This window comes from Delphinus delphis, chromosome 1, assembly GCF_949987515.2.
Source record: "Delphinus delphis chromosome 1, mDelDel1.2, whole genome shotgun sequence".
Lineage (NCBI taxonomy): Eukaryota > Metazoa > Chordata > Mammalia > Artiodactyla > Delphinidae > Delphinus > Delphinus delphis.
The window spans coordinates 113,568,978-113,585,216 of NC_082683.1; the positions used below are offsets into that span (position 1 = coordinate 113,568,978).

Below are 16,239 nucleotides of genomic sequence, written 5' to 3' on the forward strand. Positions count from 1 at the left end.
AACATCTTATATAAGTGGGATCATACAGTATTTGTCTTTTATTGACTGGTTTGTTTCACTTAGCATAATGACCTCAAGATTCATCCAGGTTGTAGCATAATTTTCTTTCTTTTTAAGTCTGAGTAATATTTCATATTATGTGCATACCACACTTTGCTTATCCATTTATCTATTGATAATGGATATTGGGTTATCAACAGATAAACGGACTGGGTTGTTTCCATGTTTTAACTATTATGAGTAATGTTGCTCTGTACACGCGTGTACAAATATCTTTTTGAGAATATATTTTCAGCGTTGGGGGATGTATACCTAGAAGTGGAATTTCTGTATCATATGGTAGCTCTATTTTTAATTTTCCGAGGAGCCTCCATAGTGTTCTCAATAATGATTTCATCATTTTACATTCCTACCAACATTACACAAGGATTCCAATTTCTCCACATCCTAGCCAACACTTGTTATTTTCTATTATTTTTATAGTACCCATCCTAATGAGTATGAGGTGGTATTTCATTGTAGTTTTGGTTTGCATTTCCCTAATAATGAGTGATGTTGAGCATTTTTTTCATGTATCTAATAGCCATTTATATGTCTTCTTTGGAGAAATGTCTATTCAAGTCCTTTACTCATTTTTTTAATGAGTGCCCCATGACGCCAGCCCCTGCCCCTCAACCCACAACGGCAGAGTCCACAAACCTTATGACATCAGAAAGGGTATAGGTGCCAGCCTGACCCTAGCTCCCACCCTACCCCCTTGCTTTGCCTGCATTGGTGGAGCCTATGACTCAAGGGATCTCAGACACGAGAGAACAGCCCACAATCCTGGGGCACCAGGTGATGATAACAGCAACACTTCAGGAGCAAAGCAGCAGTAACTCCGGAGGCACAGGAAGTGATAATAGAGCCACACTTCTTATAGAGAGAGGGGAGGATGGAAAGTGACTACTCTCAAACATAGCCAGAGGCAGCTTAGGTAAGAGAAACCAAAAACTTATGCCATACCACCACCTACTGGAAAACAAAAGAAAGGCCTCTGATATCTAACTGTCACCACATCAAGTGCACCAGCAGAGAAACTACCCATCAAGTACCATGAAGAATCACAGTAACACTGTACCACAAAAAGAAACTGGCAATTCTCCAGAAACCAAACTTACAGTCATGAAATATTGTGATCTAACTGAGAAAGAATTCAAAGAAAGTCAAAATAGTCATCATTCAGAAACTCAACAAGCTACAAGAACACTCAGAAAGCCAGATTAATGAGCTCAGAAATAAAATTAATGAACAAAAGAAATACTTTACCAGAGATATTAAAACTCTAAAAAAGAGCCAAACAGGAATTCTGGAATTGAAGAACTGAATAAATGTTGAGAAGAATGCCTTGGAAAGCACTAGAAATAGATCAGACTATATGAAAGAGAGAATTAGCGATCTCAAGATAGAAATCTAGACATGATACAAGTATAAGAGGAGAGATAAATAAGATAATTTTAAAATGAGGGAATTCTCCAAGACCTATCTGACTCTTTTAGGAAAGGCAACATTAGTATAAGGGGTGTCCCAGGAGAAAACAGGGAGAGGCGAACAGAGAGTATATTTAAATAAATAATAGCTGAGAACTTCCCAAACCTAGGAAAGAAACTGGATATACAAATCCATGAAGCTAAGAGAACACTTAATTACTTCAAAGCAAAAATACCTTTTACAAGACATGTTATATTAAAATTGTCAAAAGTCAATCACAAAGAAATAATTTTAAGGCAGCCTGGGGGAAAAAAGGATGGTAACCTACAAAAGAATCTCCATGAGCCTAACATCAGGTTTCTCAACAGAAATTCTACAGGACAAGAGGGTATGGAATGACATTCTCAAAATACTGAGAGATAAAAAGTGTCACCCAAGAATATTTTTTCCAGCAAAGTTATTATTCAGATATGAAGGAGAAACAAAGACTTTCCCATATGAATGAAAGTTGAGGGCATACATCAACACTGGTTCTGCTTACAAGAATTGTTGAAAGAAGCTCTTCTACAAAAAACAAAAAGGCAAAAGTATACAAAACTTTGAGGAAACTGAAATAGACAGAATCAGAAAATTGCAGCTCTTTATCAGAATAGGTTTTAAACACTTTATTATAGCATAAAGGTAAAAGGGGGGAAGCCAGAAAAATAACTATAGCTACTTCAATTTGGTATAAAACTCACAATACAAAAAGAGATAATTTGAGACAATAAAAACATAAAAGGGGAAGAGGAAAAGGATGGAACCCATATAGGTAAATGAAGATAAGATTCTATCAGCAGAAAACAGACTATTTTATCTAGGAGAGGTCTTATGCAAACCTCAGTGTAACCACAAAATATAAGTCTAGAACAGAGATACAAAACATGAAAAAAGGGAAACTGAGAAAAATATCATAAAAAACCACAAAACCAAAATGGCAGGCAGAAACTTAAGGGGAAGAAAAAAATGGAGATATAGAGCAACCTGAAAATGAAAGGTAAAATGGCAATACTAAATTCTCCTTTATCAATAATAACCTTAAATGTAAATGGGTTGAATTCACCAATCAAAAGACATAGAGTGGCTATATGGAGTAAAAAATAAGACCCAATTCTATGCTGTCTCCAAGAAACTCACATTACCTTTAAAGACAAACATAGGCTCATAGTGAAAGGATGGAAGATGATACTCCATGCATATGGCAGCCATAAAAAAAAAAAAGTGGGTATAGCCATGCTCATATCAGAAGAAATAGACCTCAAGCCAAAAAAGATAACAAAGGACAAAAATGGACATTAATTGTGATAAAGGGGACAATTCATCAAGAAGACGTAATAGTGATAAATATATATGCACGTAACATAGGAGCACCAAAATATACAAAGCAATTATTAACAGACCTAAAGGGAGAAATTGACAGCAACACAATAATAGTAGGGAACTGTAACACCCCACTATTAATGGATAGATCATACAGAAAGAAAGTCAACAAGGAAATAGCAGCCTTAAAAGATACATTAGACCAGATGGACTTGATAAATTTATACAGAACATTCCATCCAAATGCAGTAAAATACACATACTTCTTAAGTGCTCATGAAACTTTCTCAAGAATAGACCATATGTTGGAATACAAAACAAGTCTCAATGAATTTAAGAAGATTGAAATCATATCAACCATCTTGCCTGTTCACAATGGTATGAAACTAGAGATCAACCACAAGAAGAAAGCTGGAAAATCACAAATATGTGGAGACTAAACAACAAGCTGCTAAACAACTATTGGGTCAAACAAGAAATCAAAGGTGAATTGAAAAAATACCTGAAGACAAATGAAAATGAAAATATGACATACCAAAATTTAACTTTGCACATAAAGGAACTAGAAAAAGAAGAACAAATGAAGCCAAAAGTCAGTAGGAGGAAGGAAATGATAAAGATTCAAAGAGAAATGAAATATACACTAAAAAGAAAATAGAAAATATTGATAAAAACTAAGACCTGATTCTTTTAAAAGATGGACAAAATTGCCAAACCTTTAGCTAGACTCACTAAGAAAAATGAGAGAAGGCTCTGATAAATAAAATCAGAAATGAAAGAGGAGCTATAACAATGAATGCCCAGAAATACAAAGGATTATACAAGAATATTGTGGACAGTTATATGCCAACAAATTGAGCAACCTAGAATAAATGGGCAAATTCTTAGAATCACACAACCTTCTGAGACTGAATCATAAAAAAATAAAATCTGAATGACCAATCACTAGGAAAGAGACTGAAATAGAAATCAAAAACCTCCCAAGAATAAAAGTACAGGACCGGATAACTTCACAGGTGAATTCTACCAAACATTCAAAGGTGCTGTAAATCCTATCTTTCTCAAAATATTCAAAAAACCTGAAGAGAAGGGAATACTTCCTAACTTATTTTACAAGGCTAACATCACCCTGACACCAAAACCAAAGACAACACACAAAAAAGAAAATTACAGGCCAATATATCAGGTAACATAGATGCAAAAATCCTCAACAGAATATTAACAAACCGAATACAACAGTACTTTAAAAGGATCATACACCATGATCACGTGGGATTTACTCCATGTATGCAAGAGTAGTTCAACATTTGCAAATCAATCAACATGGTACATCACATCAATAAAATAAAAAATAAAAATCATATGACCATCTTGATAAATGCAGAAAAACCATTAGGAATGGCCTAAGTTCCTGAATGTAGAGTCAGAAGAAAGAATCCCAGGACTCTCAGGTAGAGGAAGAAAAAGTGGGGAGTCTGCTGGAATGTCACACCAGCAAGTAGCCCAAAAGAGAAGACACAGTCTATTCTGGGCTGTAATTGCTGCAGGCACCCCTACTAACCTGTGACACTGAGAGTCACTCTGTCACTGATCTGGACCCCCAGGCCATTGTCAGCCTCACAGGAGTAGTTTCCAGAATGTTCTGCAGTCAGAGAGAATTTGAAGAATGCTCTTCCAGAGGGAACTGAGCTGCTCCCCAGGCTGACACCATCATGATAAAATTGGTACAGGATCGGGGGAGAGCCTCTCCAGGCCTCACAGTGAAGCTCCATCACGTCCCCCACCACAATCTGGGCCCCAGGAGCCCTGAGAGTGAGGACAGGGCGAGACACTGGAACTGAGAGAGATAGTAGACTGTCAGAGGACTCTGATGCTGTGACAGACTCATAACCCCACTCAAGAAACTTAAATATAGATATATCTCTTGAACCATGAAAAGTAATCCTAAATAATTTTGTTTTCATCACTACGGTCCTCTCCACAAGTAAAATATCTTCAACTTTTGTCATCTTTGCCATTCCTTGGTTAGCTTCTAAATCTTCACAACTCTGTTCCTTTGCCTTCTTCCAAAGAGCCTCATGGCTGATAGAACGCCTAAACCCTGGCTTGTGAACCGAGGCTGAATAGAAGGAATCGGGAACTTACTTCTCAGTGTGACTTTAATCAGTTTACTGAGGATGGGACCGTGAATGTTGTCAGCTGCACAGTAGTATCTCCCAGCATCATGCTCCTTCACAGTGAGTATCTGCAGCTCTGCCGACAAGGAACGCTGGGTCTTTGTTCCCAAACTTCTCACTGTGCCCTCTCTGTGCCAGGAGAATGTGACAGTCCCTGTACCCTTGGCTACTGAGCAGATGAGGAGCAGATTTTCTCCTTCAATCAGCTGCCCCTCGGGGGGCCGGATCTCTAGATTTACATCAGACACAGGGACTCCTGGGAGGACACAAGATGACACATGAGGGTTCTCATGGCAGAAACTTCAGGGTCAAGGAGAAGGCTGGTTCTGTCACGAACAAGCCCATAGCAGCAGGTACAATAAGCAGGGGTCCAAAGTGGGCAATAAGGAATTAATTGTGCATGTTATTATAAAGGCAGAAACACCCCTCCCACCACATACAACAGTTCCCATTCTTGGGGAACGTGGGGACTAGGCTCCTGATCTTCTTAAACCTAATGCTGACTGCAGTCACATTTTATTTACATTTATATCTAAGGAATCTTTGGTGCGCTGATGGATCACAAAATAAGAGTGAACCCTGAGAATATTACTTCTATCCTGAAATTCAAACCCCTTTCCTATCCTTCAAGACTCTTCTCCAGTCTCACCTCCATCTTCCCACATTCTTTTCTGATTATTCCAGTTCATGTTTGTCTTCCACTTTTATTTTGGAATATGTTTAGGTCAACAAACGGAAGCAGCATAGGGACCTCTAAAGACTGCATGTGGTCATCTGTGTCTGTTGACTTTTTTTTTTTTTTGCACTACGCGGGCCTCTCACTGTTATGGCCTCTCCTGTCGTGGAGCACAGGCTCCGGATGCGCAGGCTCAGCGGCCATGGCTCACGGGCCCAGCCGCTCCACGGCATGTGGGATCTTCCTGGACCGGGGCACGAACCCGTGTCCCCTGCATCGGCAGGCGGACTCTCAACCACTGTGCCACCAGGGAAGCCCTATCTGTTGACTCTTGAGAGGACATATCCTGTAAGTTTCTGTAACCACCCCCCCCCACAGGGTTGGGGACCCAGTAACTGATCAATAACTGTTATTAACTGAGTTAGATGGAAGAGAATGTTCTAGGGACATTAGGCCAGTGTTGAACCTGAAGAGAGAAGGATACCAGGACAGCTGAAATTCTCCTCTCTGTTATGTTCAGTGTCCTAGGGAGCAGGAAATGTCATTGCTCTCCTCTCCTCTCCCCAGCTCTGACTCTGGAAGTGCAGCCCCACAGACACTCACTCTGCACATGTATCTGGGATCTCAAGCTTCTTTTCCTGACATGGTGAGTCACTGTCTCTGCCTGGCACCAGTAAGACCCTGAGTCTTCACTCCACATGGTAGGTAAATTGAGCTCTGGGGAGCTGCTCCAGCCTGATCCCAAGGCCTGCTCTTCTCTGAAGAAGCAGAATTGAAGCTGAATGTATGACCGCTGTGGAGGGAGCCAAGTCTCACATTTCAGAGTCACCGGTCTCCCCTCTATGGGCTGGGAGGGTCTGGCTGTCAGCACAGGAGGGGGAAACAGCTCTAGAGAGAAGAACAAACACAGTTCCCAAGGTAGTGAGGCTCAGGGCTCCTGGAAAGATGCATGTGTGCTTTCAGCACCAGCTATCAGAACACAGAGACCCAAGTAGGTGGAACCACTTCCCATCTCCCTCCCATGACTGGAGGATTTTCATGAAATCCCCACTGATGAGCCCCTCCCTAAATCCTCACACAGTTTCCCTGCCAAGTCCTGTTACCCACAGGAGGGCATCCATTACCTTGAACTTGAATTGTTAGAGGTTTTGAAATGTCTCTCTTTATTCCCCAAAAGCTGTTCCTAGAAGCAGTACAATGATATTTGCCATTGTCCCTGGAGACTGAATTTAGTGTGAAGTTTGGTATATAACTCTTCCTAATTTCTTTTTTATTTTTGTATAAAACTGTTTCAATTGTTGCTTCTTTCCCCTGGCATCTCAGAACAACATCATCTCCTTCAAAGACAGGGTGTGGAGCCTGGATGATCAGTCTGTCTGCAAAGAGTGGAGGAATGCAATCAATTTATTTCCTGAAGCTTGTTTCTTCAAACTCTCATTTCTGCCCATGAAGAAAGAGCTGCAGTCCTATACATACCTGCAACTGTCCTCCATCAACATTTCCACATGATCCCAAAACCCAGTTCTCCCTTGTCCTAGGATAATGAACTAATTTCCAGAAAATATCCTTAAGAAATCCTCATACATATTGTTAAAAGAGAAGTTTTATACCATACATTTCTTCAGACCCAAGTCCCTTTTTCCTGGTGACTTCCCCCATACTTACCAATACTTACCAATACTTCTTACCAATACTTACCAATACTTCTCTGGATGGAGAGGATGGACAAGGCAGCATTCTGTTGCTGTCCTATCTCCTTATTTTCCCCACTGGGGTCAATACATCAAATATCCTCATGCCTGTTTACAGCCCTGCCTAGGCTCCCTGCATTAGCGTAGCCCTTAGACATGCTGCCCAGTGGTTTAATTTCAGAGACTCTCTCCTTTCTTTCCTCACCAGATAAAAAATCCATATGTACGGGGTCACTGGGAGAGGATCTTCGAGTCTTGCATTTGTAATATCCAGTCTTGTGTATTTGGATCTCTTCAGATTTATTATCCAACAAATGATCATCATGATACCAAGATATGTCTCCTTGGGCTGGAGAAAGGGAATCTCTGCATGTGAGAGTCACTCTGTCATTTTTGAAGTTTGTAGACCATGGAGGATTGAGGAGAAGAAAAGCTTTTGGAGTTACTCCTGAATAGGAAATGGAAAGACGAAGGCAGGTAAAGGTGAATGAGAGGTGGGTGGGGCGTAAGGAAAGGCCCAGCTGCAACTAGGAGTTTTTCTGGGCTAATTCCTATTAGGACTAGGGCTGGAAATGGAGCAGACACAACTTGGGGAACTGCCTGGGACAGAATCTGTTCTTTGTCATTTTTTGCCTAGTAGCAGTGGGTGGGTAGGTGTCATGCGGGATAGGTCTCAGGTTCCTGGTATGGGCTCAGAAAAGTTCAGGAGACATGATTTGTAGTTAGGCAAACACTGTGAGGGCCTCTGAAGGTGGGCTGATTCTGAAGTGCTCTTGTCCTATACCTTCCTGTCAAGGTAAAAGTCAGCCTGGGTTGTATATACCTCAGAAGCAGTTTCTAGACTCTGAAAAACCAGTACCTACTTGGTTATTAATATCTAATGAACAAGATTTGTTTCACTTACAATTCTTTTAAACTTTGCTTAATTTGAGAGTCTATGGGGAAGGCAACATTTTTCTACTCTCCGCCTAAGGTGAGTATAATCAGTAATTGATACAGGATATAAAAAATTTGAACAAAGGGGCATGGACTGCTTGCATAATCATATTTGTATATATAATTGCAACTAACCAATGGGACCAGAAATTGAAACAGTGTAGTGACATGAGCTTCTTTTGGAGATGTATAAAGATTTGGCTCTAGCATTTTCCACTGTGAATAGGAGATATTTCTATGTTCTTTGATAGTGGCACCAGCTTGGACATACAGAGGGGTCTTAGGGAATAGAGTAGATCAGATTTGAGTTTCTCTCAATATCAGCCTCCTGCCTCTGCCTTTCCTTCTGCAAATATTTCCTTCCCCTCCGCACTGTGGCATTCAGTAATAGGGAAAGAACTGAAGACTGGAGAAGTCAGAGGAGAGTCTGCTCACCCACTAATGCAACAGGTGTGACCTCGGAGTAGCAATACCACTGATGTTGGCACATCACCACAGGCCTCATTTATGGGTACAGGCAGTGCTGGCTGGGAGGACCAATGCCCAGAGACCAGGAGGAACAGAGAAAAGGGAAAACTGACCTGATTGATCTCTTCCAGGAGCTGTGAGGGAGCCAAGATTTAAAGGTTAGCACAGAGTAAAGTTTTTCAAACCTTTTCACTTATGCAATTTGAGAAGTGTTCCAACAACCCAGCCACAACCACTTCTTCGGTTTTTCCTTCCCATTTCTTTGCCCCCATTCTATGATACCCATAGTCCCCAAACAAAGAAACAAAAAAGAATAGCCTATAATTTATTGTATAAATATGAATGACTTGTACCCACAATCCTGACTCTTCTCTTTGCTATTTAATACTTAGCAGCTTCATAGTTCATTCCCCCCTGTCTTCCCTAGTCTGAACTCAGCCATGTAGAGACAGAAAAGGCCTTGGAGAAATGGTTTCTCCTCCCCTCATTACTTGGGTACTGTTCCTCCTACTTTTTCAATCTCTGGCTAAATACTGGCTTAAAGTCTCAGGAAGCGGGGTCATATTTCTCAGTAGATCTTCCCTTACTCAACTGAATTTTGAAAAATATTGTTTATGTGAGGGATTTAGAAGGGGTTTGGTGGAAAGAAACATCCAAGCTTCCTATGAGATGAAAAAGAAATGGTTGAAGAATCAAGGGTAATATACTTGGTTTGCTCTGTTGGCTTTGGTTTTCCTGGGACCCAGCTCTGCTCATTCTTCATCTCTTGTGTAAAGAAAAAAGTGTTGCCTGCCATTCCAGTTCTACAATGATCAAGCTATTAGCCATTGTAGTTGCCCACAGACAGTGTACTCTGAGGAATTCAGGATGAAGAAAGACAGGAAACATTCTGGGCTTTGGATATATTGGCCCTTAGACAGTTAAGATGCATATCTAAGGGAAAGTTTCAAATGACCCCAGATTGTTGCATCTTCCCATACAGAGAAAAGCACTAAAATCGGTGAGATTTCTCTTCTTTGTGATTAGCAGTAATCTTTTGATGCTTGACTACATGTTTTACCAGCAAAAAGTTTATATATATCCTGGCTCCTCCCTTACCTCTTCAGAGCAGTTCCTCAGAGCTATCTGAGAGGTTGTCTTCTGGGCTATAGTCTTCAATAATTTCCCCAAATAAAACTTAACTCAGATTTCACATTGTGCAGTTTTCTTTCAGTCAATAGTTTCGGTGACCACAAAGGGACCCAGAGCAGACTTCACTCCTTTGCCTGAGGATCAGGAGCCTTGGTACCAGCAAGAGCCTCTTGTGCCCATTTGCCTCTTCCATGAGTTTAGACAAATTTGGGTGAGTCTCTCCTGGTTCTCGGATCTCACAATTATTATTATTTTGGTTTAAGGCCCATGTTCATCATGTCCTTTATTATATCATCCATGCATATTAAGACTACAAATGACTTTCAGCTACTTAAACATATAATCATGATATGATATCCATGGCTTTATAGAGTCCCAGCATAATGTTTCATATATTCTTTTTTTTAACATCTTTATTAGAGTATAATTGCTTTACAGTGGTGTGTTAGTTTCTGCTTTATAACAAAGTGAATCAGTTATACATACCCATATGTCCCCATATCTCTTCCCTCTTGTATCTCCCTCCCACCCTCCTTATCCCACCCCTCTAGGTGGTCACAAAGCACTGAGCTGATCTCCCTGTGCTATGCGGCTGCTTCCCACTAGCTATCTATTTTACGTTTGCTAGTGTATATATGTGCATGCCACTCTCTCACTTTGTCCCAGCTTACCCTTCCCCCTCCCCGTATCCTCAAGTCCATTCTCTAGTAGGTCTGCATCTTTATTCCCATCTTGCCCCTAAGTTCTTCTGACTATTTTTTCTTTTTTTTTTTAGATTCCATATATATGTGTTAGCATATGGTATTTGTTTTTCTCTTTCTGACTTATTTCACTCTGTATGACAGTCTCTAGGTCCATCCACCTCACTACAAATAACTCAGTTTTGTTCCTTTTTATGGCTGAGTAATATTCCATTGTATATATGTGCCACATCTTCTTTATCCATTCATCTGTTGATGGGCACTTAGGTTGCTTCCATGCCCTGGCTATTGTAAATAGAGCTGCAATAAACATTTTTGGTACATGACTCTTCTTGAATTATGGTTTTCTCAGGGTATATGCCCAGTAGTGGGATTGCTGGGTCATATGGTAGTTCTATTTGTAGTTTTTTAAGGAACCTCCATACTGTTCTCCATAGTGGCTGTATCAATTTACATTCCCACCAACAGTGCAAGAGGTTCCCTTTTCTCCACACCCTCTCCAGCATTTATTGTTTGTAGGATCTCCCAATTATTGGTTGATGATCCTGAGTTAGTTCTATTTTGTGGTGTATAATGGGATTTGTCTCCCCTCCCCCTGAGCCAGGAGATAGATGGGCCGCAGGTTAAACATTTACAACTGGCCTCTTTACATTTCATGAGGGAGGAAAACATGGGCTTCGGGCTGGACACTTACAGCTAGACTCCCGTTTGCATTTCCTGGGACAGGAGATAGATGGCCTCCAGGTTAGCCATTGAAAATCAGTCTCCTGTTTGCTCTCCGAAATGGAAGCAATGACAGAGACAGTGTAAATAGCCAGGCTTCATCTCCTGTGGATACCTTCAAAAGCTGAGGGGTAATCTGACAAGCCCAACCACACGCCGCCCGGGCTGGGAGTCTCCACTCTGTGTTCAGTTCTGTTCATGTGTACATGCGTGCAAGTGTGTTTGTGTGTGCACGTGTATGCATGCAGGGTGTGTACAGCTGAATAACAGGAGAGGATCTGCTGGGTTCCAGCATCCTGTGTTCCCCTCCCTGGCTGCCCTTGCTCAGGGCCACCTTAAGATAACAGTCATGGCTGGAACAGAGAGGGGCTAAACCTTGTTTGAGTAAAGGGTCAAGAGGTCACATATTTCCCCTTCTTGGGGCAAGGGACACATTGCACATGGGCAGAAAGTCTCCTTGAGGGTCAAAAAGGAGGGCTCACCACCCCATAATATGTGATGCTAAGGCCACCCCATAGGCCTTTGGGCTGAAATCCAACTTGGAAAAATGTTGCACACACATGTTGGGGAGGGTCCTAGGGCAGGTCAGGTGTGGAAAAAGAAGCCAGATAATTGGCCAAAGGTAAACAAAGACCCGGAAGAACTGCCCTATATAAACGACTTAACTGCCTTTTTATCACTCTTCTTCTCCTTAGGGAGGATGCCCACACTCTTTCTCTCAGGGCGTGCATCTCTGCCTTGCTAAACAAACTGTTTCTCTGTATTGTCTCCCACTTGTGCTATGTCTCTAATAATAAACTTTGTACCTGTTTTTACAGTTTTTACCTCCATGAGAAATGCATTTTTCACTGGGGGCAAGAGCCATGGGGTGTGGTGGCTATGATTCCTGGTTTTCATCCAGGCTACCCGGGTTCAATTCCTGGGCAGGGAATTAAGATCTTGCTTCATGCCACCACTCACTTCTGCCTCTCCAAAATCACCTCCACCCCAGTTTAAAGATACTGGAGGAGCCTGGTTAAAAGATACCAGGATTTATTCAGTTGAAAGACACTGAGCCTCTGGGCTGGGTAAAATGAAGGGCATCAGAAAGCCAGCCTCCAACTAACACTCCAGCCATGTTTATGTACATATGGAATTTATACTTACAAATATTGAGTACTTGTTTAATTGGGAATTAAAGGAAATCTTGCCCTAAAATGGCCAAGATAGGGTTCTTTTGACATTCTAAAAATGATTAGAAGAAAGCCAGCTTGATAAAACATCTTTTCAAAATTTTGACCTTAAAGGAACAAAAGCCCTTCTAGGAGGAACTTGCATTTCGCTCCCTGTGTTTTTGAGATGTAAATGTTATATCTGATCTTCTTAGGCATTTTCTTCCGTGTTTCGAGAGCTTGGTCTTTGCCATCCAGAAGGTACACATATGGTGTACATTTGGCAGCCAGCTGAATAGATTGGGATTCCAAGCAGTCATCTTGTCTGGCTATGCCAGCTCTCAGGAAAATTTGTTATAAGGAGTCCCAGCCCATAAGGGGCCTTGTCATCTCAACCTTTGTTGTGTCTACCTGCACAAAAAAGACCTTTAGTTTCTTAGACTATTATGGGGAGTAAACTTTCTGTATTTTAAGAAGGCTGCATTCTTTGCGCTCTCTTGTGGGGTTGCCTCTTGCGTCTTATTGGTTTGAGTTGCTATTAAGATACTATTCATCAATGGCCAGACATTGGATTCTTTAAATTGGAGAAACTTCTAAATTGCTAAATTTTTAGAGAGCTCTCATTTTAAACAGCTGTTTTATTGGTGCCTATGAAAATACCAAATTAAAAGGTAGATGCAAAATATATATATACATACATAAGTAAAACAGGTAACCTTAAAAACTCCCTTAGTTTAAGGGCTTCCCTGGTGGCGCAGTGGTTGAGAGTCCACCTGCCGATGCAGGGGACAGGGGTTCGTGCCCCGGTCCGGGAAGATCCCACATGCTGCGGAGCGGCTGGGCCCGTGAGCCATGGCCGCTGAGCCTGCGTGCCCAGAGTCTGTGCTCCGCAACGGGAGAGGCCACAACAGTGAGAGGCCCGCGTACTGCAAAAAAAAAAACAAAAACAAAAATACAAAAAAAAAAAAAACCTCCCTTAGTTTAAAACTAACAAATAAAAACTGTTTTAGGAAGCCTTATTTGTGGTCTCAGCTTCCCTTCAATGGTTCTTGCAGATGCTAATAAAAACATTAGCTTAATTAATGTTAATTAGGTTGATTAACAGGAGAATAAGAAGAAACTGAGGGGAAAGTCAAGAGACTTCTTCCCAACGGAGTGAAAAATTTAAAGGGACTTATCCCAACAGAATGGAAATCTTTAGATGATTATTAGGAAATGGGATAAATAAAATGGATTTTGGTAGGATTAAAACAAAAGTTTTGACTACCTGGGGTTGGATAGACCAAAGGGACCCCCCAATTAGTCCCCCCAACATTAAAGTGCACTCTATTAACCCCTATTTTGAAACAAAATTTAAAGGCTGGAAGAAAATTACACTGAGATACCTGACTAGCATTTGCTTGGGACAACAGTGAGATCAATTAATGAAGTTAAGATTGACAAAAGGGCCTGTGTCCCTTGGCTTGACCCCTCACTGGGGACCCCAAAGCTTTATATACAAAAATGGATAAAATGGCCAGGGGATAAAAAGGAAAGTTTCTGGACTCCTTGTAAGACCAAGACTTGTTGATGGGGTCCTAATGGAGGCTTAAGTTAAAGGTACAAGAGTTATAAATTTGAAATAAAATCTTATAAAAACTGGTGTATTTGAATGGGATTTATATAAGATGGTTACATCTCTTTTGTCTAATTGTACTGTGAGATAGACATTACATCTCTATGAGGAATGCTTCCCCTGACTGGTATTATAAGACAGGGCATATAAATCTGCCCCTTAGGCAGTATTAATTAAACATACTAAAAGAAACCAATAGGGACTTCCCAGGTGGCACAGTGGTTAAGAATCCACCTTCCAATGCAGGGGAAATGGGTTCGATCCCTGGTCAGGGAACTAGAGCCCACATGCATGCTGCAACTAAGAGTTTGCATGCCACAACTAAGGAGCTGGAGAGCTGCAACTAAGACTCGGTGCAACCAAAATAAATAATTAATTTAATTAAAAGTTGATTTTTTAAAAAAAGAAAGAAACCAATATAGTTACCTGCGCCCACACAGTATAAAGTAAAAACTGGGCCCCAAAATTCAGGGAGTAATAAAAGCAATAATAAATATTTTTTGCCCCTAGGGTAAATTGCTCTGTTTAATTTGTGCATGCACAAAGAGGGTCTTTGTAGAATACCTTGTGCATAAATTTTTGAAGGTATGATAAATTGAATCCCAAAGTTCTAGAACATAGAACTCTTGATTTCCAATTTAGTGGAAAATCTTCTTGCTGATATTAAAAAAACAAATGAAAGAAAATGTAATTGGGCAAATCAATCTTTTAATATCATTTAGGCAGCAGACCAGTTCTTTGGGGAATTAAAAGCAACTGTCTTTGTCTTGCCAATCTACAAATCAGAAATATAAATACAGCCCACAGTGACCTGAGACTGAGCCTAATTAGCTCAATCAGATTGAACCTGAAGCTGAAGAGGGAAAAAAGGAAAAAAGAGGCCTTTTATCAATAAAACTCAAACTGTTGGTGCTCTTGCCTTCTGAGATGGCCCACATTCTGTCTGTGGTGTGTGTTTCTCCCAGGGCCGTCTTGCCTTTTGAGACGCGAATAGCATTCTGCCTATGGAAAGTGTATCTCTCTAAATAAACTCAGCCATAAAAAGGAATGAAACTGGGTCATTTGTAGACACGTGGATGGACCTAGAGAGTGTCATACACAGTGAAGTAAATGAAAAAGAGAAAAACAAATACCGTATATTAATGCATATATGTGGGATCTAGAAAAATTGTATAGATTATCTTATTTGCAAAGAAGAGAGACGTAGAGAACAAATGTATGGATACCAAGGGGGAAAGGGGTGGGGGTGGGAGGAATTGGGAGATTGGGATTGACACATATACACTACTGACGCTATGCATAAAATAGACAACTAATGAGAACATACTGTATAGCACAGGGACTCTACTTAATGCACTGTGGTGATCTAAATGGGAAGGAAATCCAAAAAAGAGGGGATATATGTATGTGTATAGCTGATTCACTTTGCTGTACAATAGAAACTAACACAACATTGTAAATCAACTATACTCCAATAAAAATTAATCAAAAAATTAAAAGTAAATAAATAAATCCACTTCTTACCTATCTAAAAAATAAATAAATAAAAACTAAACAAGGAACGAGGGGAAGATAGCGGAAGAGTAAGACGCGGAGATCACCTTCCTCCCCACAGATACACCAGAAATACATCTACATGTGGAACAACTCCTACAGAACACCTACTGAACGCTGGCAGAAGACCTCAGACCTCCCAAAAGGCAAGAAAGTCCCCACGTACCTGGGTAGGGCAAAAGAAAAAAGAATAAACAGAGACAAAAGGATAGGGACGGGACCTGCGCCAGTGGGAGGGAGCTGTGAGGGAGGAAAGGTTTCCACACACTAGGAAGCCCCTTCGCGGACGGAGACTGCGGGTGACGGAGGGGGAAGCTTCGGGGCCGCGGAGGAGAGTGCAGCAACAGGGGTGCGAAGGGCAAAGCGGAGATTCCCACACAGAGGATCGGTGCCGACCAGCATTCATCAGCCCGAGAGGCTTGTCTGCTCACCCGCCGGGGCGGGCGGGGCTGCGAGCTGAGGCTCGGGCTTTGGTCGAAGCGCAGGGAGAGGACTGGGGTTGGCGACGTGAACACAGCCTGCAGGGGGTTAGTGCACCACGGCTAGCCGGGAGGGAGTCTGGGGAAAAGTCTGGACCTGCCGAAGAG

General features: G+C 41.3%; 1 protein-coding gene across 2 annotated transcripts in view; it reads right to left on the minus strand.

Annotated features, from left to right (window-relative positions):
• The window catches only part of LOC132438229 (Fc receptor-like protein 3), a 38,526-nt gene that overhangs the window by 10,995 nt on the left and 11,292 nt on the right, over positions 1-16,239 (minus strand). The window contains exons 2-7 of one of the 2 annotated variants that reach the window (XM_060032237.1): positions 8,891-8,911; positions 7,579-7,821; positions 6,807-7,058; positions 6,286-6,570; positions 4,975-5,262; positions 4,391-4,666 (exon numbers count right to left, since the gene is read on the minus strand). In XM_060032237.1, coding sequence (XP_059888220.1) covers positions 4,391-4,666; positions 4,975-5,262; positions 6,286-6,570; positions 6,807-7,058; positions 7,579-7,821; positions 8,891-8,911 — 1,365 coding nt within the window. Of the gene's footprint in view, positions 1-4,390; positions 4,667-4,974; positions 5,263-6,285; positions 6,571-6,806; positions 7,059-7,578; positions 7,822-8,744; positions 8,912-16,239 lie in introns of both variants that reach the window. The other variant, XM_060032244.1, reaches the window with a different exon arrangement.